The 27,712-nt window shown below is 37.0% G+C and overlaps 1 protein-coding gene across 2 annotated transcripts; it reads right to left on the minus strand.

Moving 5' to 3' along the window:
• SNAPC1 (small nuclear RNA activating complex polypeptide 1) lies at window positions 1–25,103 on the minus strand. 2 transcript variants are annotated; one of them, XM_060003424.1, is made up of 10 exons: window positions 24,927–25,103; window positions 22,380–22,539; window positions 22,082–22,222; window positions 21,557–21,661; window positions 16,525–16,683; window positions 14,936–15,004; window positions 14,163–14,225; window positions 11,479–11,629; window positions 3,423–3,521; window positions 1–823 (listed from the first exon to the last, which is right to left on the minus strand). In XM_060003424.1, exons 1-10 carry the CDS (start codon window positions 25,052–25,054, stop codon window positions 771–773), a joined length of 1,128 nt encoding a protein of 375 aa, XP_059859407.1. In that variant the 5' UTR covers window positions 25,055–25,103; the 3' UTR covers window positions 1–770. The 2 variants fall into 2 exon arrangements, with proteins under 2 accessions (XP_059859407.1, XP_059859406.1); XM_060003423.1 differs by having other exon boundaries at window positions 22,335–22,539.
• Between the last annotated feature and the right edge of the window lie 2,609 nt (window positions 25,104–27,712).

Raw genomic sequence — 27,712 nt, forward strand, 5'->3', positions numbered from 1 at the left:
TACATTACCACTCTTAAAGGTTTTATTAGAAATAATCAGTATTTAAATGTTGTACCTAAACAATGTATTGAGTAATCATATTATATGTATAACTGGACAAATACATACATATATCTATACCTACACAAACATACATGTATACATATAGACATGTTAGGCCAAAGAGAGCTTTAAAACAAGCACAAAAGAATACTTAATTGATTACAGAAGCAGAAACTGAGCTTCCTAAGTTATCAATCACATAAGTTACTGACCATGTAAGTTTCAAACATTAAAAAAATAAAGCAAACAAGGCAAAAACTTTATTGCACTTAACAACGTAATATATAAAATAGTTAATATACATCATAAACAAACATTACCAAACTAGATATAAAATAATTAGCCATTTACGTATAATAAACATTAATATTTCAAGAAAAAAGATTTTAAATAGAATAGCTAACACTTCCAGAACTGTACTAAGATAGTATAATAGCACAAAAGAGTTGTAGGAAATAGCAATAATCTGCAAATAACAGAATTATTTCTATTACATTCTAAATCCAAATTTTATCATTTATGCATATTTCACAAAAGATGTTAAAATTAAATTTTAGAGTAATACTCTGATTTTTTTTACTTTTATTCTAGAACTATATTAAAGTATTGACATTTCAAAGAAATACCTACAGCTTCCCAGAAGAACTATTTTTAATACTCGCAGTCTTCCTGTTCAATACACAAAATATACATCTTTTCTTCTGTCAGAAAGCTCAAAATTAAGTACTCTACACCAGGCTCTTTGTTCTGTGTTTTCTTCTCCTCTTGGGTGCAGTGAACTCTAAAGACAAAAAATTAAGAAGCCTGTCAGGTCTAAAAAATATAATACTTAATTGATAATACACAATTAAACTATATAGGTTGGCATAATAGTAAGAACACCTTCACAGCAAAGATACAAGAAATCTTAAACCTGACATATACATGACTTTTATCCTTCAAAATGATACTGCAGTTGTAAACTTACTACTGGAGATCCTAATCACCCTAAATACTACTTGATAATAAGCTACTCTGAGGTTGTTTCATAGGGGTAGGCCCTCCCTATAGTTAGCATGGGCCCAGTATGCCAGAGCTGAAAGGTATCTGGGCCAGTGCTAAAAGAAAGTGACTAAGATTTCAATTGCTTTCCGATTAAACCTGAAAATGTAACCCAAAACAGCAGTACCATACATCTTTTTGGCTACCATGGCAGATGCCATGACCAACACTCAAGTAAGTGTCCATCTAGAAACAGCTGTGAACCTAGAAGTTACTGATCATTAAAAACAAAGCAAATAACAGAAGACACAAAAACATGAAAATTATGGAAGACGTAAAAGAAAGGAATATTCCCCTCCAATGAAAACTGAAAGGAGAGTGACAGGAAAAGGAATGAGAAAAGACAAAGAAAAAATTAAGAAGAAAAAGAAAATAGATTCCTGGAAAGAAGCGGCAGCAGGCCAAGAGAATGATGTCCAGAGTAAAGCAAGTCAGAGGCCTGGAGACTTCTTTTAAGAAGATGACACCGATAAAATGCCTAATGTGCTCTAGTGTTTCAAGGGGAGATTTATACACTGAGGAAGAGTTTGGGGGGTAAATTAGTGATAAATACATAAAGAAACAAATTAATAAGGCAAAAAAATTATTAACTCTTTAAGGCAAACAATAAGTGTTCCGATTAAGGGAGAATCATAGTATATATCACATGGCCCTGCTGCTAATAATGTTTTGTAAAATGCTGAATACTGATATAACTAAAATAATAACCATATTGAGAGGGTGGGAGATAGGAAGTATCATGTGTTTGGATTGGGAGGTAAAGAATACATAAAATTATTATATTGTAACATCTTTGTATGGTGACAGATACAACTAGACCTGTCATGGTGATCTTTTTGTAATGTATAGAAATATCGTATCACTAAGTTGTGCACCTGGAACTAACATAGTGATGTAGGTGAACTATACTTCAAATAAGAAAAAAAAGAATATATTAAGGAGAACTAAATCCTTGCCTCCCTCAATAGATAATTCATAGAACTGAAACATGAATAAGTGACAATATAAACATGTTATTTAGAAACATGGAGATCAACACCAAAATAATTATAAAAGAGTTGTCTCTAGGGAATAAAAAATGGGAGTCAGAGTCAGAAGTCTGTGGTAATGAGTGTTATAAAACTGTTCATTGTTAAATTCTGTGCTTATGTAATTATGATTTAATAAAAACCAAATCTTTAAAACTCACAAGCTGATAGATTTTAGAATGGGACTGGCCAGGCAGCCATAAAGGTATACATGTGTTTGATTGTTTACTCACAATAAAAGCTACCAGACAAAACTAGAAAGCAACTACAGTCTGAAACTCACAAGATTATAAAGGACCGTTTTATGCTGACATAAGCAAATCACAGAAGCAACTCAGATTTCTGAAGGAACAAATACTCTCTTTTAATTGTCTTTGTCTTCTATATGTTTCCATAGCACCCTGTTTCTTTACTACAAGGTACTGTGTTGTTTTTCTGCACACTAAACTGTAAGGTCCTCTGGGCACAGACTGATCTGATTCATTAAACAGTAGTTACTTAGGTCCACTATGAGCCACTCCCTGTGCTCAGATCTACACTCACTGTGATCAAAATAAAATGGTTCTTAAACTCTTCTACTATATATCTTTATATTCCCATACCTACCTAAGCACTTGAAACAAAATAGGCACTCAATAAATGCTTGCTGAATGAATACAGCGCCAAAATGAAAAAAAGTCATTAGGCAGATTCTTAATATACATTATGTTCATTATCATTGATGGAGTACCAATTATCAAGCCTAGCCTGCTATGTATAACTTATTCTGTACATTACTGTAATTATTACTAGAGATAATAATTATTTAAACTATTGTTTAACAAATACTACAAACAAATTAAGATCACAGCAATGCAAAAAGATGTAGCTATTTTAATTCATGTTGTGCAATTTACCACTTAGTTACAATCATCTCACAGGTGAAAATTTTACATTTACTAGAATTTGAAATTAAGTATTTTTTAACAATAAAATATTTTAAAAAGTTATATACAGTAATTCACATTTTGTGACCTTTGCCCTTTGTTAGAAATACACTTCAGACACCATCACAATTATGGATATTCATTTACTAATAATGATATTTTCCCTATCCTTCACCTCTCACCTGGACTGACCCCTGCCTCTCCATATCCATTCATTTACTGTATTATCACTTACTTTTAAGTGTCATGATTAACAGTCTGATTAATGCTAAAAGTCTCCAATGTACCAAAGTTAAAGCATCACAGGAACACACAGCCAACTGTCATGCTCTTCAAGGGTTCTAAACGATGCTCTGCAAGTAGTTCGATAAAATTTCATCTGTACCTGTTTCACTAAAACTTTCATTCTCCTCTTCCTCTTCTGTAATTACAGGCATACTCAGACTTAAAGATTTATCTTCCGTATGTACATTTTGCATGTCACCTGGAAATAGGTGAAAAAGTGATTTTATATGAAAACAAAGCTAATCTTTGAAAAAAATTTTTATATAAATAATGACATTATTATAATAACAAAAATTAGATATTTAAACTAAAAGCTAAAATTGTAATGGTAAACAGAAATATGCATATAAAACTACCTATCTTTTTAAAAAGTGTTAATAAATTTATAATATATTTATACCTACGTTTTGAAAACAGTCTCTAATCCTTCCATTAAAGTAAATAGAGGAAAAGGGAAGAAACAAAATTAGCCAAACATAGATATATTATTCAATCTTTATCACACACAGCATAGGTTATATCTGCAGACATCAGGGAATAATCATGTGTATTACTTCAATTTTATTAATTAATCACCAATGTAATTCTAAAGTTAATAGCCTTGTTTTTTTTTTTTTAAAGACTGATATGGATTTAATGACAAATATTCCGTATTGGTTGCTGAACACCAGAATGCTTTCCAAGGAACCATCATTAAATAAAACAACCTGAAAATAAGGCAACTCTCGCATACACAAGTGCGCACGCACACACACACACACAAAACCTGTTACTTTTAGGATCATTAAATTATTCACTATTTTAACAAACAGCTGTGAAATCACATTACAGTGAAGGAAAATGTGCACAAACTTCAGAAACACAGTTCAGATTGTCTATGAACACAGGTTCTTAATTTGTACTTTTTCACATATGTACAGCCTCCTGATCTTGAAGAGGCCACGTGATAGCCTTGTTTTTGAATGCAGACACACTTTCCTGTATCACCACATATGTTCTACAAGATATATTTCTCTTAGTCAAAATTTGCCAGTAACTTTCCATTTTCCAAAACATTGGAGGTTTTCTACATCAACTTTCTGTTGCTTGAAGAAATATCCTAATCAAATTATGTCCTATCAGGTCTCACTGAGCACATAACTTCCTTGTCCCAGTAGCAACCGCCCCCCACAGTCACTCTTTGATCCTTATGCTTCTCCACAACACTTACACCACCTCATATCTTAATATATAATACATAGTAAATGTAAGCTTCACAAGGATAGACTCTGGTTTGTTTAGGTTGATGTATCCCCAGTACTTAGAAAAGTGCCTGCCATACACTAGAGCCTCAATAAACTATAAATATGGATTCAACTATCTTATAACACAGTATTTCACAGAGTATATATGTTAATAAGTACCTGCCAGCACAGGAGACAAGAAATTAAATGAAGATGAGTTTAAGCTTTCTGCTCTGAACACATGTATTCTGGGATCTTAATGGGATGCAGATTTTATGGAATGAATAGATTGCTCCAGATGCAGTTGAGTAAACTGTAGCAATAAGCTTCCATTTTAAACGCAATTCAAACTTAATAAAATAATACCAATTTCCATTAAGTTATTAAAATAGAATTTTACCTTTACTTGGAAGTCCTAAGTATTAGATACAATAATTTTTTTACATGATTTTTAAGATGACAGATAATATTTTAGGAAATCTATTTCCATATCTAATCACATTTTTGGCAGTGGAGGGGGGTGGATTTTGAACCTATAAAATTTTTCAGTTGTTCACAAGATGATAATCAGTACAATCTACCTCAAATTACTAATATTGTTCTTTATAATCTTGTACCATGGGCATCCATATCAACTATTTATGATTTTTTTTAAATCCACATTTACAACCTAACAGAATCTATCCAACAATGTCAAGGGAAGGATTTCTGAGATAAAAACTGTCACTGAGAAAAAAAAACCTTCATCTAGTCACATGATGATTAACTACATTTTGAGATCTATTTCTACATTAAATGAGTAAGTTTAAAAAAGAAAATCAGGGCTTCCCTGGTGGCACAGTGGTTGAGAGTCTGCCTGCCAATGCAGGGGACACGGGTTCAAGCCCTGGTCTGGGAGGATCCCACATGCCGCAGAGCAACTAGGCCCATGAGCCACAACTACTGAGCCTGCGCGTCTGGAGCCTGTGCTCCGCAACAGGAGAGGCCACGATAGTGAGAGGCCCGCGCACCATGATGAAGAGTGGCCCCCGCTTGCCACAACTAGAGAAAGCCCTCGCACAGAAACGAAGACCCAACACAGTAAAAATAAATTAATGAATTAATAAACTCCTACCCCCAACATCTTCTTTAAAAAAAAAAAAAGAAAATCAATGTTCTCTAAAAGCTCTGAAAAACAAAATACAATGCTTCACCCACTTATCACGTAGCCAGGAACCAAGAAGTGAACACCGAACTTCAGGATGTTTATCTCAAAGTCCACATATTAAATAAAAGCTCATGAACTTCAGTCACAGATATGTTCCTCAGGCCTTTATCCAGAACCTAATTACATTTATTTATGTATGAATAATGGCAAACCCATTTCTTAAAACCAGTACAGTTAAGAAGCAGCAAAAAGGGAGAAAAATTGCTACAAGCCTGCACACTGAGAACAGAATGAAGACACCTACCACAACAAATGTGACAGAAAAACATAAGAACTGACGAAGTCCTGCAGCACAAAGCCGTAAGTATAAAGGTCAACTGCCCCACACACTTAAGCTATTTGATAGGATCATTATATTACAAAACCCAGTAAAATAACATGCTAATGATGATAACCTTGAATCATAAAGAGAAAACTAAATTATGTTCAGGATACATTGTTCTAGAAAATAGGAGAGCATAAAATACATGTAAAAAATAATTAATGCACATTGTAGAAAACAAGAAACATACAAAGAAGAATGTAGTATGTTTTAGAAAGATATCAACCAGAATAATTAACCGTTTAAAAAGTAAATTTTGACATTTAAATAATTAACCTCAGTTATTCACACAACTAATTCCTCAGAGGCTGTCAGGTCGATAGTTTTACTCTGCTCGAAGCTAATCATGTGGAATGCAATGATAAGTAATAGACAATTGCTCAATCTCAATACATACAACTATAGGACATGCAGCTAGAATACAACAATTACTTAAGTGCGTGTCTAACTGGAGCTCCAGATCCACATTTCCAATTACCCGAGAGACAGCAAATAAGGCAGTTAAAGATTCAGACTTGGATTCAAACAGACTGCCATTCAAGTTTCAGCTCTATTTATTAGTTAGGTGACCTTGGACGTGTGAAAAAAGTTCGGCAGATAATAAGTGTTACATAAATAATAGTTATCATCTTCACCAATGTATCACCATTACTATTACTGATGTTCTTCCAGAAGCATGCGTGTTATGTTCTAGGAATGGTGAACAGGTATAGCTGAAGCTTAAATAATACAAACTTGGGTAAATCCTATCAATATACTTGAGCACCTATTTACGTGCTAGACAGCTGTTACAGAAATTGAGCCTAAAAAGGCAGATCAGGGCAAATTCTTCCCCCAAATGAAATCTTCATTCTGTGATCCTTATTCTGTTAAAGTCACAACATCCCCCAGTTGCTGAGGCATTAAGCATCTTTGTCTCATCCCTCTCTACCAGCCTAAATATTTGGTTACCTGTAGATATCCATTGGCTTTCCTGTTAATCTGCTTGTCTAATTCCTACAGCCACCCGGCCAGATCCTCATTACTCCTTAACAGCCTTTTATTTAGTGTTCCTATCCTCAGTTTGTTCCCACCTACCTTCCATACTACTCCCAGATTGATTTTCTTCAAAGAAAACTGGTCATACCACTTGCTTGCTCAGAAGTCTCACATGACTCCCCTCTGCCTACTGAATGAAGTCCAAACTTCTTGGTTCCACATTTAAGGCCTGGTCACAATATAATCCTCAACATATCTTTCCACGTTAACAGTAACTCTTCAACACATCCTTTATGCTCCAGGCAAAATGGGCCCCTCAGGGCTTCCCTGGTGGCGCAGTGGTTGAGAGTCCGCCTGCCGATGCAGGGGACACGGGTTCGTGCCCCGATCCGGGAAGATCCCACATGCCGCGGAGCGGCTGGACCCGTGAGCCATGGCCACTGAGCCTGCGCGTCCGGAGCCTGTGCTCCACAATGGGAGAGGCCGCAACAGGGAGAGGCCCGCGTACCGCAAAACAAAACAAAAAAATAGGCCCCTCACATGCTATACTTCCAACTACCTTGCCTCTTTTCATGCCAATCCCTCTACTTGCCTTAGTCTAAGGAATTATTGTTACATTTGTTTGTTTTTTAATCTTTGGATTTTTCCTGATAACAAAACATATGGTTATCACATAAAAGTCAAACAGAAATTTATGGACTTAGAAATTTCCCATCCCTGAGAATTAATCATTGTTATATGCTTCTAGATTTCTTCAATGATATATATTGTACTTCTGTCTACATTTTTTTAATTGAAGTATAGTTGATTTACAATGTTATGGTGTACAGCAAAGTGATTCAATTTATTTATATATATATATATACAAACACACACTCACACATATGTACATATACATATATATACACACATATTGTTCCTTTTCAGATTCTTTTCCGTTACAGTTTACTACAATATACTGAATATAGTTCCCTGTGCTATACAGCAGGACCTTGTGGTTTATCTATTTTATATTATAGTTTTGCATCTACATATATATTTATTAACAAATGAATCATACTCTTCTTTAAAAAAACATTTTCACTAAGCAACGTATCAATATATTTTGGACATATTTTCATGTCAGTATATATAGAACTTTCTCCAGCTTTTTAATAACTGTAAAATATTCCTTTATATGGATTTTTCAACGTTAAACATTTTTTCAATGTTAAACATTTGAGTTGTTAACAGTCTTTGTCAATAATCCTGCAATGAATGTCCTGTGTGTTTTTGTCACTTGTAAAGGATAAATTCCTAGAAACTGAATTGCTAAGTTAGAAGGCATGTCCATTTAAAATTGATTAAAATCAGCTGACAGATGATTTCCAATTGCTCTCTAAAAAGGATGCGCTAATTCATTCTCCCACTCAAATTCAGATTTCACCTCCTCACACTTTCACTATCAATGGGTATTCAGTTACCTTGAATCTTTGCCAAAATAACGCATTACATGAAAATCATGTTTTAAATTACATTTCTTTCATTATTAATGAAATTAAATATCTCTTCATATGCATGGTAACCACATTTTGTTCATGAATTGCCTGTTCATGACCTCAGCCCATTTTTCTAAAGGGTGGTGGTCCTTTTCTTGCTAATTTATAACAGCTCTCCTAAAATTAAAAAGTTTAGCATTAGTCTTATGTGCTGCAAATGGTTTTACAAGATCTTTTGCATTTTATGGAATATAAGACACCTCTTTTTGAAAAAACTATGAAATCAAAAATACTTTTCTACTTTGAGGAAATGAACTTTTAATTAAAGAGAAACTTTTTAGTAAGCACTTGAATCTTTTTTTTTTTTTTTTTTTTTTGCGGTACGCGGGCCTCTCACTGCTGTGGCCTCTCCCATTGTGGAGCACAGGCTCCGGACGCGCAGGCTCAGCGGCCATGGCTCACGGGCTCAGCCGCTCCGCGGCATGTGGGATCTTCCCAGACCGGGGCACGAACCCATGTCCCCTGCATCGGCAGGCGTACTCTTAACCCCTGCGCCACCAGGGAAGCCCAGCACTTGAATCTGTATTAAGATGCAGAATAACAAATTACCTCTGCTTCAGAGGAGCGACAAAGCTGGTTACCTGGAATAGTTGAGTTACAATTAAGGATCTAATTCAGATCACATTTTGGTGTACTTTCTTTCTCATGGGTTAAACCCTCCCTAATACACCTGAGGTAAATTCAATAACAAACCTCAGCTATCCTTAAAAGTTAATTTCAGAGTTTATGAAAATGTTTTCGCTAACTACATTAAGTAAAAAATTATGGCTAGTGAAAGAAGTGATATTTCATAAGTTACGTGTGGCCAACATTTCAGATGAAAAGGAACTTTCATTTAAGTTCTTTCCTAGCTTGCACTCGGCTCCTCCGTTTCAACTGCATAAAAAAACTCTTTTCCAGACGTTTAAGAAAGCAGCTTGACCAACTTACCTCTCGGCTGCACTTGTAAGAAGTAAGGTGGATAATTAATAAAAAATGCTTGTGCAGGTTTCTAAACCTAAGTATCTTTGATACCTTAGAAAAAAATCTACCAGAAGTTACTTTTTTAAATATGATCAAACTAATCAATCCTTTCCTCATGTCCTCTGTTTTGGTTTGGTTTTGGCTGAATTAATATATAACTACCATTTTTAATGCGGTACAGAGCTAGGAGTTTGGATAAATGCATAGTTGTGCAAAATATTGAATATAGAACAATTCCATCACACCAAAAATTTCCCTTGTGCCCTTTTGCAGTCAACACCTCCCTCCACCCCCAGTTCCTAGCAACCAATGATCTTTTTTATGTCTCTGTAGATTCACCTTTTCCAGAATGTCTTATAAATGGAATCATATCATATATAGCCTTTTCTGTGTCTCATTTCTGTCACTTAGCACAGTGCACTGAGATTCATCCATGTTATTACATGTATCAGTAGTGCCTTTATTCCTGAGTAGTACTGCACTGTATGGTTATACCACGGTTATACAATGACCAGTTGAAGATATTTAGGCTGACTGCAATTTTTCGCAATTATGAATAACACTGCTATAAACTTTTGCATAGAAATTTTTGTGTGAATATAAGTTTTCATCTCTCTTGGGTAAATAACAAGGAGTAGGACTGCTGTGTTATTTAGTAAGTATATGTTTAACTTTATTAGAAACTGCCAGTTTTCCAGAGTGACTATACCTTTCTGTATTCCCACCAGAAATATATGAAAGTTCCACTTGGACCTAAAACATTTACTATCTGGCCCTTTACAGAAAGTGTGCTGACTCCCTACATCTGGAGGATATTTTTTTAAATCAAGAATGGATGCTGGATTTTATCAAATGTGTTCTTGGGTAACTATTAAAATGAATTCACATTTTCCCCTTTAACCTATTTATATGGCAAATTATATTGATAGATTCCTAACTGCAACATCCCTGCATCTCAGAATGAATGTACAGTCAAGTTGTTTTATATCTGAGATTCTTTTGATACATAAAACTTAGAATTTTTTCACTAATACTTATAAGTGAGATTAGTCTAACAGTTCTCTTCACAATATCTGCTAGCTGTGTAAAGAAAACTAAAAACATTCTCCTTCTGAAGTATTTCTTGATTATCCTTAACAAATGTGGTATCTCCTCCTCTGAATTCTCAATGCACTTCAAGCATTAAGTTACGGAACTGATCATATCTGGACTGTATTAAAGGTATTTAACTTCAGTTCTCCCTCCGCTGCCTCAATATAGGAAAAAAATATGTTACAAGGCTATAACATATCTTCATATACTGCTACAGTGGCTCTGTGTTTCTTATATTAGGCACTAAATATTTACTATGTTTCTAATGCTCCTTTTTTTCCCCCTGAGCCTGTTAATCAGATTCCAACTTTATGTATGGTGAACATATACTATTTGTGCAATGCTTAAAAATTAAACTTTTTGAGTATATAGTCATTTTTTTAAAAAACCAAATACCAAAAGTAATTTTATAGATAAACTATTTCAAGAGAAAAGCAGGTTCAGCTTAGCTAGTGAAGTGAATGGAAAATACAGTTTATAGAATGTATTACTTATCATACCTTATTCTACACATAAGTTTGATTCACACACAAAAATTACTAATAAAGTATGCTCCGTATAATTCTGGATTGATTCTATAACTATCTAACTATATCACTTTGGACAAGTTATTTAACCTGTATGGGCCTAAATTTCATCATCTATGAAATGATGAATTTGATGACTCCTAGAGTCCCTTACAGTAGTAAGATTCCAAGAATCTAAGATAATTTATTTTTAATATTAAATCTCACAAGGTTTTTAAACAAGTAATCCTTTTTAATAAAGAAAACATGGTGAGAGGAGGTTGTAAATAAGACCTGTTTTCCCTTTTTTAAGTCTCAAAAAGTTACCTCTGTTTCTGGAAGACATCTTCCCTCCTGCTGGTTTCAGTGTCTCTTTGTTTATTCTTTTCCTAGTTGCTTTGGTTTGTCCTTGACTAGATGCAGAATCAGAGTCAGAAGAATCAAGTTTGACCTGACGATGCCTTCTTGACTTGGATGCCTAAATAGTTGCAAATCCAATTAATTACAATGAATCGCAAAATGAACCCAACTGACAGGTGATTTAGGGAACAACAAAACAGACAAACAAAGATGACGAAAGATTCACAGAAATATTGTCATAAAGTACTTTACCATGATACTAGCTTGGTTAATACCTGTTACATGTATATACTCTTTTAGCTTTACAACAGGAAGAGTTCCCTGCAGCTGTCATCCTCATCTGCCCAAACGGAGTTAAAATATCCTTGCTGGGTTAAACTGTTGCAGTTGCATGGCTGGGAAATGGAGGTGTAAAGGACAAGTACCACCATTTTTACCACCTGATAACCTATTCTTTTCTTCTAACAACATTTTATTTTCCTTAGTTAGCACCATGTACTTCAAATGGAACTACTTTATGCCTGGCTCTACGTATGGCCATGTGGCCCCGATCTAGTCAAAATGGGTTTCACAAATCAAGGCCACCATGATTTGTTCAGAGGTGGGTGTGTGATGTGTGTCATAGCTGATATAACTCAATTTTAGAATTCTGTTTAACTATTAGAAAGGAAAATTCTCCCTTTCCACTGAACCTAAAGCTGGGAACATGCAAGGCTGGAGTTGTCACGAATCGCACTTGAAGGCAATGAAAGCAACATAAGAGGTGAGAAACGGAGGGACAGTCCAAGGACTTTTTAGTTACATCAGTCAATAAATTCCCTTATTTGCTTAAGCAGAGCCCTGACTACAGGAGTTTTCAATGAATGTCATATATGTGGTGCAGGTATTAACAACAGTTTAAAAGCTACCATGCACTGTATGTTAATTATACCTCAATAATTTAAAAAACTACAACTATGCAATAACACACTCATAACAATTTATGGGGATTATAATTTAATTGTTTAATAATTTTTTTAAGTATTTCACAATGTCTTAAGAAATACATTAAACAACAATTAGCTTATATAATATGGAAATAGTTCTGGTTTAAATGAATTTGGAATAATTTATTGTCCTTGATGCTTTCATTCAACAATATTTTGTACTCAATTTGCTGTAGTACAGCAAATATATAACACTTAACTAATCTATAGTCACTTTTAATTTTTTCATTTATTCCTTTTTATTTCTACAACCAGAGAAGGATAGTAGTTTCCCACAGAATAAAGTCATTTTTAGATTCATAAAAAAAAAAAAACAGAAAAAAATACGAGCTTATTGGTGCTCCTTCCTGAAACCCCACTAAAATGAGAGGAAAGGAATAAAAATGAATAAACTCACAAAACGGAGATAATAGGAAACAATGCGGCTGTAAACAAATCAACAAAATTTTGGAAGTGTAAAAGTGATGGCTGACTTAGAATGCAGAAAGCTGAAATCTAATTGCCTGTATTGAGGAAGTCTACAAGGAAAGCTGGTCCAAGTGGATCAGGAATTGGGGTCATCAGAAGTGGGACTAAAAAAATGGGTAGATATATGAAAAATCTACATAGGGAATAGTAGCCCATTTAGCAGCCTCAAAGCCGAACAACTGACCTCTTCCTGTAGAAAACAGGAGGCTTGCTCTCTGGAGAGTCTAAACCAGAGAAGCTGAGGCTCGAGGAGACCAGTATAGCTAAGAAGCGGATAAAGCCTCTTACTAGAAATAGGTGGGTTGAGTGAAGCCTCCAGAAGGAACTGTGAGCCTGTTGGCAGATTCTCTGTAGGCACCCAAAACATTGGCAGCTGGGCTTATTTACCACTTTCCTCCCCCAGGCAAGGGAATGGAAGCCTGCTCTCTGGTAAAAATGACTAGATCCAAGAAAAGCATGGAGGCTAAAAAGCTATATCTCCACATGACCACTCTTAATGACCTGAGGATCTTCAAACGTTTGAAAAAAGCCAACAAAATGAATGACAGAGAATGGAATAAACAAAAATAAAAACTCTGGGGAAAAAGGAGGAAACTTCAAAAAACTAAATAACATCCTCAAGCAGATAAGCATATTGCATCCAGAAAAACAAAAAGATAAAGAACACATTTTTTAAGTAAGAAAAGATTCAGAGAACAAGAAAAAAAATCTTAGTAATCAAAAAATATCAGCAGAAATAATAAAAATTCAATATAATGACTCAGAAGATAAAGTTTAAGAAATCTCTCTGGGGCTTCCCTGGTGGCGCAGTGGTTGAGAGTCCGCCTGCCGATGCAGGGGACACAGGTTCGTGCCCCGGTCCGGGAAGATCCCATATGCCACGGAGCGGCCGGGCACGTGAGCCATGGCCGCTGAGCCTGCGCACGGAACCTGTGCTCCGCAACGGGAGAGGCCACAACAGTGAGAGGCCCGCGTACCACAAAAAAAAAAAAGAGAGAGAAAAAGGTGAAGATGGTTGCCTCTTGAGATCAGAAGTACAGGGGCAGGAAGTGGTAGAGCAGGAGACTGCTGGATTATATAAACTTTACAGTATTATTAGTTAAAACTATGCACAAGTGTTACTTTGATGAAAAAATTAAAACGACTAAAAAAGCATCACATAAATTTCTAAATTACCTTATTAAAGAAATAACTTACCTCAACAAAAACTGAAAAGGCCCTTGATTTTATTTTCGCTAATGATTCTGCCCTTTCACTTCTCTGGAAGTAAAAATAAACAGGAAAGGGAAAAAGTTAAAACACACAAACACTGAGTGAAATTATGAATTCCCAAGTATTTTTTTTATCAGAAATAAGATTTGAGACAGAAGGTAGGGTAAAAGGAACTAACATTTATTGGACATATATTAAGTAAAGGCATATAAACATGCACTACTTTCTAACAGGTGCCATGATAACATCCCCATGGCTGTGGATTGCTTTCATTCAGGATTTAAGGAGGATATGAATGAAATTCCTGGTGACCAGGCCATTCCCTCCTCATCTTCCTATGCCCAAAGATGGCTCCTTGCCTCATGCACTAAGATGGATGAAAACTCTGGAGACAGAAGGCAGTAAATAGTAGCTTGTGCTCCACACTGGCTGAAAGGCCGAAAAGACATAGTATTACAAAAGCCTTACTCTGCCCGTCAGGACTGAGGACACCTTCCACCACCATCCTTCCCTCTCCCTGCTGAAAACTGTGAACATCCCACTCCCAATCTATAACTGATGTGGTCTTTCACAAGGTTTCCAGCAGAGAACAGGCTAGCCCTTCATAGAACCCATGTTACAGAATTTTCTGAGATATGTATTAGAATACTGACCATGGGACATTATGGTTAATATACAGAATCACAGCCACACATAAAATGAAAAGAAGCTAACCAAACTATTGCCCCATAAGCAATCATATAGTGAATTTTTCTGACCTCTGACTGTTGTGAATTTCCTTCACTCTTTTCTTCTCCATCTTTAGCTTTCAATTTTGAGGATAGATTCTGAAAGATCAAAAAAGTTATATTTACACATTTACAATTCAAACCAGCTAAAAATTAACTGAAAATCAATTTCAGACCAATGAAAATCATTTACTTTAATTACTAAAAAACTAAAAGAATATTTCACAGTATCAAAACATGGTTCACCACCTGACATTAAGATCGTGGTTAGGTTAAAGAAGAGTTACAAAATTCATCAAGAAAATACCTAAATCCTCCTCACTAATGAAAGATGACATGCACTTTATTTGGTAGTGAGAAAGCTGGTTTATTCTCCTTTCCTTCAGGTTTTCAAAGGTCTTAGTAATGCTCATTAAAGAGAGTTGTTAAAAGACAGCACTACAATAGATGTTTACGTTAAGTGCCTAGGTCATTTGTGCAACCCATTTGTAGCACTTAAAATATTCAAACATCCTAAAATGTGCTCTCATTAAAATAAATGTCCGGAGAGGAAGCAAATTATTTCCTTCTTCCCAAGGCCGTTATCTCACCACTTTCCTTATTTATCTTTTCTAAAATTGAGTTTTGAGCCATCTCCCTTTATATAATCCAAAAGTAGCAACGAATCTCTCTGAATAATGCTATATAAGATAATAATGCCTATCTAGCATTTGTGAAAACACTAACACATTATCAAACACATAGTAAGTAATCAGAAATTACTTATTTTTTCCTAGAAGTATTTAGTAAAATTAGATGGAGTAGTGGTTTCAAAAGTAAATTTAGCAAGGCCGGTCTTCAGGTTTCCGGAGTAAAAAAGTTTCTCTAGCTGAAAAGGCTAATGTGGAATATGGGCAGTTCTAGCATGAGTATTTGGATCAGAAAACTAAATGGAAGACTTGTGTTGATGCGATTTGTAAATGGATAAAGGAAGGCAGGTAGAGCACGTGAGAAACAGAAAACACATGCTCTGTCACAATGGGAGAAGCCATCACTCAAGTCTAGCTGTCCACTGCCATGCAGCAAAGTAGGACCAGTTACCAAACCTCTCACTTTTAACAGAAGTTGGATGTCTGGAATTTTAAGTTAAGTCCACAGATATTTAAATGTTGGTAATTAATTCAAATTTTTTAAATATTAGGAACAATGTTATGCAAAGAAGAAAAAAGTATGTGCAGGCTTTGGCCCAAAGACTGCCAATGTGTAACCTCTGGAGAATGCTAAATTATAAAGATTGTAATAAATCCATGGTACACCAAGATTATTTATTCCTCTATAATTATGTATACTACATAGTGTACGTGTGAGTGTATAATGGATATTATTTAGCTATATATTATATAATTACAATTATTAATTATAATTATTTAATAATATGCTATATAATTACATATAAAATCCATTTGTAAGATTAAATAAGATCACATGGCTAATAACTGGCAAAGCTGATACTAAAAAAGTAAAGCACTCGAGATCTTAGCTTCACAAGAGGTAGCCACTAAGCAAGGCTGCCTCTCAGTCACGTATAGCCAGTCACGTATGATGCAAATGCAAAGGTGACATATCAAACAGTTACAAACCTTTCTGTCTTTGTGCCATTGCTGATGCTCCAAAACTATGTTCTTGATATTGTCAAAAAAATCATCCTTTATCAAGCTGAGGGCTTTGTCTGGATTGGATCTATCAGCTGAAATTATATGTTTCATTCTCTGATAATGGTCATGAACATTCAGCATTTCCTAAAAGTGAAACGATGAGTCCTTTAATTCAATTTTCAAGGAGAATCTTAAAGGCAAAACCATAACAAAATAAAATCACCTTCCAAAGTGACAGAGTTGAGAAGGAATAACATACTACAGTATATTGAAAATGATATAATTATGCAAACTAGTACAACATTATTAATGAAGAGTCTGCTTTCCAGAAGTATGGAATCATTGAGTTCAACTCAACAAACATTAGGCAATACACACTGTATGCAGAAACAATGGCGAGAGACTAGTAAATATAAGATTGCATTCCTAGATGTAACAAAAATGATTTATAGTATAGCATACCTTCAAGTATTACTCCTGATAACTAAGATCACATTTTTATTTCATATTGTCACATGAAGGACATTTACACAGTTCTTTATGCTCAGCTGGAAATTCCTACCTAATGACTCTCTCCCAATCCTCCACAGAGATGGGCTGACGTTCACGAATCTCAAAGCTCTGTGCCTGTCCCCATAAGCTTCCTCATTACCTCAGTGATAAGATTCAAGATTAAATGAAATAGTGATTTATGACACCATTTGAGGCATCATTTATTAGACCTTCCTCCCCCAGGAAACTCCAGACAAATGGGCAGGTATACAGGGTAAAGAGAAAGGTAGCATAAATACGGCAGGCGGACTTAAGAATCACATAAAACCAACACTGGGACTTGGCTCACAGACCAGCAGAGAACTATCCATCACAGATGGTCAACAACCTCTGAGTCATCCCCAAGATAGGCTACTCAATGCCTTTCTAGGAGATTTTGACGGACTCCATCGATATCTGTTCAAGCAATTCAAAACTGTTCAGGAGTGGCGAGTGCTCACATATGCAAGATCTTCAAGGGGGAAGAGTGTCCAGACATGGGAAGCCCCTAACTTTTTACACGGTACAATGTGCTATATTCCCATTATTTTACATGCACTACAATACAGGGCAAAGACCACTAGCTGGACCTGGTTTTGAGCCTGAATTCCGGCACCTGCTAGATTGTGGCCTTGAGCAAATCCCTCAGTCTAAGAATCACGTTCCACATTTGTACAAAATGAAGTAACGACGCCTAATGCACTATAAAAGTATTAAGTGAGCTTATACAAGTGGAAGTATTCTGTATGATGTAAACCACTATACAAAATCAAAGGATTAAGAAATAAAAGACAGTGTATGGGCTTTGGAGCTTTACACACCTGGACATTCAAATCCAGTGTCTGTGTCTTACTTTATGCAAATTACTCAACTTCTTGATCCTCAGTTTCCTTGTTTTAATTTTTATTTATTTATTTATTCTTATGGCCATGCCACACAGCATGTGGGATCCTAGTTCCCCGACCAGGGATCGAACTCGCGCCCCCTGCAGTGGAAGTGCGGAGTCTTAACCACTGGACTGCCAACGAAGTCCCTCAGTTTCCTTGTTTTTAAAACTGGGAAAATACTATCTCTTCTGCAGGGTTATTATGATGATTGGTGAGATAACATACAAAAAACATTCAGCATAGTTCCTGGCACATGGTGAATACTGAACATGTAATGCCATTAATATAATTGTAAATATAAATGAAGAAACAGATTCAAAAGTGAAATGATTTGCTAAACGTCATATTTAAGTAGCAGAGTTGGAATTAGAAGGCAGATGCCTTAAAAAAATTGTAATTATGTATGGTGATGGATGTTGACTAGATTTACTGTGGTCATCATTTGGCAATATATACAAATATCAAATCCTTATGTTATACACCTGAAACTAATATAATGTTATATCAATTATACCTCAATTTTTAAAAAAAATCAGATAATTTCATTCAATATCCTATTCTCTTGTTTTATTATACCTCCTTAACCACAAAAGAGAACTAATGAGCGGCAGAATCATGACCAGAATTCAAGTATGCTGACATGAAGACTTAATAGCATTTGTAGGCAGTAGAAGGAAAATAGAAAAGTATTAAATTTAGGGATTATCAGTGAAAATGGGTCATGGGCTATGCTAGGACAGGACAAATAAAGCCAACACAGGTATTGAAGGAAAAGGCTACCAAAGATAAAGATGCCAGATAAAGTCAGGATGACTTCACACAGACTACTCCATTCTCAGAAGCTTCTAGGAATAGGCATTTCATAGCCTTGCCCTTCTGACCCTCCTCTCAAATCACCCTAAAAGATATGGCTTTGCACATCACCCCAGCTCTGTTCTCTAAAATCTCCCATACCTGCTTGCCGACATATACAATTTATTTAACAGAGGAATCTTTACCTCAACACATTGTAGTAAAAGAGCTTAAAATGAAGAAAAAAAAAAGTTTAGCAATGTATGTTGAAAAAAATTAACATTCTACCACTAAATTAGTCAACAATCAAAAATTACAACCAACTGGGTTCAAATCATCTTCTTTTCATTGGGAGAATACTGATAAGAACAACATCTTACTGTTATAGAACACTCTCTGCCTCTCTCTTTATAATTTATATCAGTACTTCTTGGCAAATCCTTTCTGGTATCCCAGCATCTTTCACTCTCCACGACGGCTATTCCAAACTTTCTCAGTTCTTGGTTCTGGCAGGAGGCCTCTTAAAGTTCAGGCTATCGGGTCTGTTTGCCTTCTACTTCTCTTCTTCACAACCAATTATAGGAATCCATTTTCACCTCCTTCCCTAAGGTTTCAAAGGAAGAAGTACCTTCTCCTGCTCAAGGCTAATCTCTCCACCAGGCTCTTGGTCACAGACCCACCACCTCACAGCAGGGACTGTGCTGCTTCTCTTCTACACAAACCCTCCTTCTAACTGGCTCCTTACCCCAAACCTAAATATACACTCTAAGTCTCTCCAATCTCTAAAACTTCTAAATGATTCCCCTCTGCCAAAAAGACAAAATACAAATTCCCTCTATTACACAAAGTTCTTTTCTCACATTTATTTTTCTACATAATCTTCTCCCACCTCTTTCTTGCTCAGCTGCTAGAGGGCAAAGATCCTAATTCTTGTTATACTTCACGAGATGTCTGCAAATGATATATTTCCAACCCCAGTCCCAGCTCAGAGAAGGCCTTTGCTATCCAACAAATAGGCACTGCAGCCATACAGAACCTTAGCTCCATCACTTCCTAACTTAATGTCTCTGTGCCTCAGTTTCCTCAACTTTAAATCAGGGATAAAAACACCTACTTTAAAAAAAAATTAACAAAAAATTTTAAATTGTTTAAAACACCTAATTTGCAGAGATGTTAAGGAGTAAAATAATATACACAAAACATCTTGTAGAGCTCCTGCACTATACCATGTCTTTAGATATTTAGCAAACAATTTCCCTCTAACTGAGTAATTCTTACCATTTTGGGGGACATGAATACCTTTGTGAATCTGAGGATAGAGTACCTCACCCTAACCAAGCGTCCATACGTATAATAATTTTCAATACAATTTAGGGGGGAAAGGGATCCATGAACCTTTCAAGGCCATCCATGGACCCCAGATTAGCAATTCTTGCTCAAAAATAAAGTCAGTATACAGAGCAGACCCAGAGCACTTTCAAAAATCAATTTGCTATCTGAATTAGAAAATCATAGATGCAACCTAACGGCTGAAGTTATTAAAACACGGCAGCACCCAGAACACAGAGAAACATTTGAGCAAATCAAAGATCTGATCCCTCTTTCATTCCTGATATAGGAAAAGACTGAACAGGGCTCAGGGGAAAAGCAGTAACATTTACTAAGAAGAATCTACTATGTGCTATAGGCCACACTCAGCACTCTTCAGGTACAAGTTGGTCTCGATTCTTACAACTGGATGAAATAAGGGTTGCAATCCTAATATTAAAGAGGGGGAAACTAAGGCTCAAAGAAATGAAAAACACATGACTAAGGCCCCCACCTGCTCGTGCTCGCTCTGCGCACTCTCTGTGTACGTATGAATCCATTCTTTTGAAAAGAGAATGGATCACTGATCAGAAGGCTGCAGCCCTTTAGTGAGGTTTTGTTTTAACCTCAGGGCAACATTCCCTCTCAGGTAAAACTCTGTATCACTACTTATCAATGCAAAAGAAGATTTTTCTCAACACCGCACAACTCGAATAAAATACCAAAATATATTAGATGGAAAAGCTGTTTTAAGACCGTACCCCTTATCCATTATTCTTTTTTTTTTTTAAATGTATTTATTTATTTATGGCTCTGTTAGGTCTTCGTTGCTATGTGCAGGCTTTCTCTAGTTGTGATGAGCGGGGGCTACTTTTCATCGCTGTGCGCAAGCTTCTCATTGTCGTTGCTTCTCTTGTTGCGGAGCACAGGCTATAGGCGCGCAGGCTTCAGTATTTGTGGCATTTGGGCTCCGTAGTTGTGGCTTGTGGGCTCTAGAGCGCAGGCTCACTAGTTGTGGCACACAGGCTTAGTTGCTCCGCAGCATGTTATCCATTATTCTTGACTTCAAATTTTCGTTTCACCAAAATAGCTTCACTGTTTTCAGTGGTGGGTTTTTACACAAGCATTGTAAAAATGTAAAAAGGAACTTAGGAAATGAACACATATTATTAAAAAAAATAATGTCACTAAATTCTTGTTTTATGACCTATCTAAAGTCAAATACAAATGGTGGTTTCAATATTTGAATCTAAATATCCTTAGTCCAAGACAAGTCTCCTACATCTTTCTGTTTCTCACTGTGTTTCAAGATTTATTCCAGAAATTTTGATATATTTAGGATGTAACATTCCTGACACTTTAGAGAAAGTAATAGCATTCTATGATTGGTTAAAAGCATTAGAAAAGTTTTCAGTATCCAGTAGATGAAGGTATAACCTCAATATGTAGTTAATAAAACAATTTTTTAAAAAAATTCAGGAACATAAGAACAAATTTACCTCTAGTACATCTGAAGTGATAAGTTTCATTACATGATCACTTGGGTCCTTAAAGTCTTCAGTAACTTCAGGTCGTTGAATTTTTTTCTTCATTCTGTATGACAGCTAAATAATAATGAATGTCTTTAAAATAGATGTCTTTTATAAGATATATTTTAAGTACTGAAATAAGTAAGCCAGCAGCAAAAACTGTCTATCAGTAAACATGGATAAAAAAAAGCAGCTCTAAGTATATATTTATTAAATAATCCATGTTTCAAAGACTGTTAGACTTTTGAAATAACACAACTTGTGGGATTTTAGTTCACCGACCAGGGATTGAACCCAAGCCCTCGGCAGTGAGAGCGCGGGGTCCTAACCAATGGACTGCCAGGAATCCCCAACACTGTTTCCTATTTTAAGAAGGCTTTCTTCGAGTATTGGAAACTATATAATAGTCTTTCCACTTTCTGGAGACTTAGGTACTTTATGGACAATAAAGCATAATTTCTCATTTTGAGAAACAATCTATTTTAGATAACATACCAATGTAGGCATTGCTGTAAAGTGAAATGCTCTGTCTAGTCGTAGCTTCCTAAAAATATAAGCTGCATCAAAATGTTGTGCATTTATCAAATCTTGCTGAAATTTTAAAATTTCATCCCAATCCTTCACGGCAACTCTAATCTGCAAACAAGAGGAATAAAAAAGTTGTTAGTAAATCTTTTTTCACAAGTGTATTATAATTTTGAAGCACTGGCATTTCTATTTAAATCAGTTGGTTGTGAAAATATTGTACCTGTTTCATATTTCTGCTGGAAGAAAACAACTCACCGAATATTACCTTTTGTTTTGGTTGACACAGTTGGGTGTTATATAATCCATACAGCAGATACAAAGCACAAACTCTGATTTGGAAGGTGTATGGAGGTAAAAAATATCTCCAAGCCAAAGCCAAAGCTTCCTTTGTAAACGCGTTCTTTTCTAAATTTCTCATTCTACCACTAGAAAACAAAGAGAAAATATATTATGGCTGTGAAAAAAAACAACAGAAGAGGTATATACTTGTTTAAATAGCAGCTGCTAGAAAGTGGATGGGCATTCCACAGCTGATCCTTTCATGATTTAAGCACGAAGACCTAATTTTCTGCTGTGCTTCTTACACTGAGACACTAGGTAAACATGATGCATCTTCCTAAAGCATCAAATTTATTGCTGAACTGGGAGCAAAAGGAGTGGGGTTATAAATTATCACTGGTTAATAATTTAAAATATTTAATATATAAAATAACCATGGTAGGGGGCTTCTCTGGTGGCGTACTGGTTAAGAATGCGTCTGCCAATGCAGGGGACACGGGTTCGATCCCTGGTCCGGGAAGATCCCACATGCCGTGGAGCAACTAAGCCCATGCACCACAACTACTGAGCCTGCGCTCTAGAGCCCACGTGCCACAACTACTGAGCCCACGTGCCACAACTACTGAAGCCCGCGTGCCTAGAGCCCATGCTCCACAACAAGAGATGCCAACACAATGAGAAGCCCGCGCACCGCAATGAAGATTAGCCCCCGCTCACCGCAACTAAAGCCTGCACATAGTAATGAAGACCCAAAGCAGCCAAAAATAAATAAATAAATATATTTTTTAAAAAAAAGAAAGAATTGGGGTAACCCCTGAAAATTGATTCTAAACTACCACTTTTCCCAAGAGGGATACAGTGAAAGATCATGGGTTTCAGAAACAGTAAGACACACTGGTTTCAATATCTACTCTACCACCTAGTTGCGTGATCATGGAGAAATTACTTAACCTTCTTAAACCTCAATTTCCTCATCTATAAAACAAGGATAATTACTGATCTCAGAGTTGTTCTATGGATTAAATACAGCTATAAATGCATTACATTTACTACCATTAAAAAAAATTAGTTCCTCCCCTTTCATTAACTGTACCACAAACAGTTCTCCATTCTCCATCCCCTACAATGTACAAACTACACAGGTAGTTATTTTACATCAACTAAGAGAAAAGAGAGAACGTTTACATTTTATTCAGCAAAACACAGAGTTTTAATCACAGGGACTCATTCATTCAGTCAATTATTTAGTCTTTTCAATATTGTAAGTATTATGCTAATGAAATACCAGATTCATCCAGTCACTGTCCTCACAGAGCTCAATCTAGTGGAAAGTAAATTTAAAAATAATAATAACAGTGAATATTTATTGAGCACTTAGAGTGCACTTACCATATAATCACAGTTAGTGGACTCTGATCAAATTCAGGCAGTTGGACTCCATTATCTATGCCCTTAACCACTACACTATACTGCCTTCTGAACTACACACTTATAATAAAATGTGGTTAAGTCAAGAGACAGGTCTTCCCTGGTGGCGCAGGGGTTGAGAGTCCGCTTGCCGATGCAGGGGACACGGGTTCATGCCCCGGTCTGGAAAGATCCCACATGCCGCGGAGCGGCTGGGCCCGTGAGCCATGGCCGCTGAGCCTGCGCGTCCGGAGCCTGTGCTCCACAACGGGAGAGACCACAACAGTAAGAGGCCCGCGTACCGCAAAAAAAAAAAAATGTCAAGCGATAAAATAAGCACAAAGTGCTAAAAGAGAAAGAGAGCATGAACACCTTATTTAGTCTAGAAGGGCAAAGGAAGCCTTCCCTGAGGAACTGTCATGTGGGCTTAAACCTGAGTGAAGAATAAGGTACCCAGGCAAAGGGAGCTGGAGGTAAAGCTCTAGGCTGAGGAAACGCCTGTAGAGGGCCGCGTGCAGACGCTGCAGCAAGAAAGCGAGTGCATGGAGTGGACTGTAGATGAAGCTGCAGCGATGGGCAGAGGCCAGTCACGAAAGGTCTTGCCAGCCATGTTAGGGAATTTGAGCTGCACCCCAAGGGCAATGGAAACCACTGAAGAGTGGAAAGCAAGGATGTGACGTGAGCAAATTTGCACTTTAGAACTTCGGCGGTTGTGTGAAAAATGAAATCTATCATGCAGGGTTTTGTCTTTGCTTGTGTGTTTGTTTTTGTTTTTAAACATGGAGTTCTAAGAAAACGAGACTAGAGGAGGGCAAAAGATGGTGACCTAGGTCCGGGTGAAGCAGTGGAGGTGCTTAGAAGCAGTGGAAGAGTTTAGAAGGGCGGCCAAGTAGAGGTATACGTATTCGGAGGAGGCCGCAAATGGAAGGAACCCAAGCCAACGAAATCGCCCAGGGGAAGCGCGCGGCCAAGTACAAGTGAGAGCTCAGGGGAGACGGAGGCAGTGTTCAGAGACTGCCGCTTTTCTCAGCCCTTCCCAGGTGCGGCGAAGCGAAGGGGAAGGAAGAAACCTGTCACGCCGCCTCTGAGCGGGGAGGCAGGCGGGTAGTGGACAAGAAACACCCACCAGAAGATGGTCCCGAACTTCATACTCCTCCAGAGGTCGGTGAAGTCCTCGAAGCGCACGCTGTCCATCTCCTGGAAGCGGCTGAGCAGCGCCTCGCAGTCTGCCTTCAAACCTGCAGTAGCCCCCATAGCTGCAAAGCTAGGACGCCACGCGCGGTCCACCAGCCGATGGTAGCCGAGGAAAGCTGGCTCTGAGCCCCGCCCCCTACGACAGGACGCACACACCGTCCGTGATATCCGGCCCCGTGACGTTATATCCGGCCCCGGCAGCTCCACCTCCAGCCGGGTCCGCCCAATACCGCGCGATGTTAACTGCCTCTGCGTTGCGCGTTTGCTTTTAGCAGCTCAGCTGTCTTAGAGGAGTAAGATGGACGTGTTTAATTTCAGTAGAGAAGTTTACATCTCAAGTGGCCTGTGAGCCCAAGAAGGATTTTAGGTCAACGTGAGGCTAGCTTATACAAATCGATATTACCCTTACTGTCCCTATCCTTTAAAGTAATCCTAGAGTGACAGAAGTCAAGTTTTACAGCTAAGGAGGAAAAATTCCTAACCTCAAACCACCCTCACGGGGAAAGAGGATCTAAAGAGGGTTTACTGAGAAGCAGACTGGACTAATTCTCTTACAGTCTGTACCCACATAATACGGTGCTTAATGTGTGGCTCTCGTTGTATCGCTGACAGTCTTCTGCAGCCACTCTTGAGAAGCTCTTCTAAACATCTCCCCAGCACCACCACAATCTAGCACAGTACTTAGCAGAAAGTACTGTATCGGCTTTATGTATACTTAATTGATTATTTGGTTGACTTGGTCTTGTGTGTACACACCATCTCCTAGCTTCTCTCAGGAGCTAGCTATCAAGTAGTATTTTGTACCTTTCACTATTTCTCTGATTGCATGTCATGCTATTCTTATTCTTTAAGGAGAGATATGCAAAAAACACAAGGGCTTTCTGTCTGTAGATGCGGTTCAACTCACTCAACTTTCCTGATATTGATCTTTTGTAAAAAAAAAATTTTATGTAATATGCATTACAGGAAAACTTACGTAACATGTCTGAGTAAAAAGCATAGCAGGAATACAAACACGAATGTACCTTCTACCTGTATAGGAACCAGAACATGACCAACACCGATCACATCAATCTCTAAATTCCTCCTCTAACCTATTCTCCTGCCTCTGCCATTAGTTTGGTAATGACCACCTTATTTTGTTTCTCATTCTCTTGTAAATATTTTATCACACGTGTACGGATCTCTAAACAATATATTGTTTAGTTGTGGTTGATTTTGAACTTTATTAAAATGGTATTGAAATTTCTTTTCCTCTTTTTTTTTTTTTTTTTTTTTTTGCAGCACGAGGGCCTCTCACTGTTGTGGCCTCTCCCGTTGCGGAGCACAGGCTCCGAACGCCCATGGCTCACGGGCCTAGCCGCTCCGCGGCATGTGGGATCTTCCTGGACTGGGGCACAAACCCGTGTCCCCTGCATTGGCAGGCGGACTCCGAACCACTGCGCCACCAGGGAAGCCCCCTCATTGTAGTTTTGATTTGCATTTCTCTAATGATTAGTGATGTTGAGCATCCTTTCATGTGTTTGTTGGCAATCTGTATATCTTCTTTGGAGAAATGCCTGTTTAGGTCTCCGGCCCATTTTTGGATTGGGTTGTTTGTTTTTTTGATATTGAGCTGCATGAACTGCTTGTAAATTTTGGAGATTAGTCCTTTGTCCGTTGCTTCATTTGCAAATATTTTCTCCCATTCTGAGGGTTGTCTTTTCGTCTTGTTTATGGTTTCCTTTGCTGTGCAAAAGCTTTGAAGTTTCATTAGGTCCCATTTGTTTATTTTTATTTCCATTTCTCCAGGAGGTGGGTCAAAAAGGATCTTGCTGTGATCTATGTCCTAGAGTGTTCTGCCTATGTTTTCGTCTAAGAGTTTTATTGTGTCTGGCCTTACATTTAGGTCTTTAATCCATTTTGAGTTTATTTTTGTGTATGGTGTTAGGGAGTGTTCTAATTTCATTCTTTTACATGTAGCTGTCCAGTTTTCCCAGCACCACTTATTCAAGAGGTTGTTTTTTCTCCATTGTATATTCTTGCCTCCTTTATCAAAAATAAGGTGACCATATGTGTGTGGGTTTATTGATGGGCTTTCTATCCTGTTCCATTGGTCTATGTTTCTGTTTTTGTGCCAGTACCATACCATCTTGATTACTGCAGCTTTGTAGTATAGTCTGAAGTCCCAGAGCCTGATTCCTCCAGCTCCGTTTTTCTTTCTCAAGATTGCTTTGCTTATTTGGGGTCTTTTGTGTCTCCATACAATTGGTGAAATTTTTTGTTCTAGTTCTGTGAAAAATGCCATTGGTAGTTTGATAGGGATTGCATTGAATCTGTAGATTGCTTTGGGTGGTATATTCATTTTCACGATGTTGATTCTTCCAATCCAAGAACATGGTATATCTCTCCATCTGTTGGTATCATCTTTAATTTCTTTCCTCAGTGTCTTATAGTTTTCTGCATACAGGTCTTTTGTCTTCTTAGGTAGGTTTATTCCTATGTATTTTATTCTTTTTGTTGCAGTGGTAAATGGGAGTGTTTCCTTAATTTCTCTTTCAGATTTTTCATCATTAGTGTATAGGAATGCAAGAGATTTCTGTGCATTATTTTGTAACCTGCTACTTTACCAAATTCATTGATTAGCTCTAGAATTTTTCTGGTAGCACCTTTAAGATTCTCTATGTATAGTATCATGTCATCTGCAAACAGTGACAGCTTTACTTCTTCTTTTCCAAT

The sequence above is a fragment of the Delphinus delphis genome, chromosome 2 (assembly GCF_949987515.2).
Source record: "Delphinus delphis chromosome 2, mDelDel1.2, whole genome shotgun sequence".
Taxonomy (NCBI): Eukaryota; Metazoa; Chordata; class Mammalia; order Artiodactyla; family Delphinidae; genus Delphinus; species Delphinus delphis.

Bases quoted from the DNA above. Each gene is read 5' to 3' on its own strand.
- SNAPC1 (XM_060003423.1), bottom strand. From the start codon at position 25,054: ATGGGGGCTACTGCAGGTTTGAAGGCAGACTGCGAGGCGCTGCTCAGC. The intron at 21,662-22,081 runs GTATGTTATCTA...ATTATTATTTAG, and splicing joins TTACAGCAATGCCTACATTG to CTGTCATACAGAATGAAGAA. The intron at 14,226-14,935 runs GTCAGAAAAATT...TTTTACTTCCAG, and splicing joins GAAATTCACAACAGTCAGAG to AGAAGTGAAAGGGCAGAATC.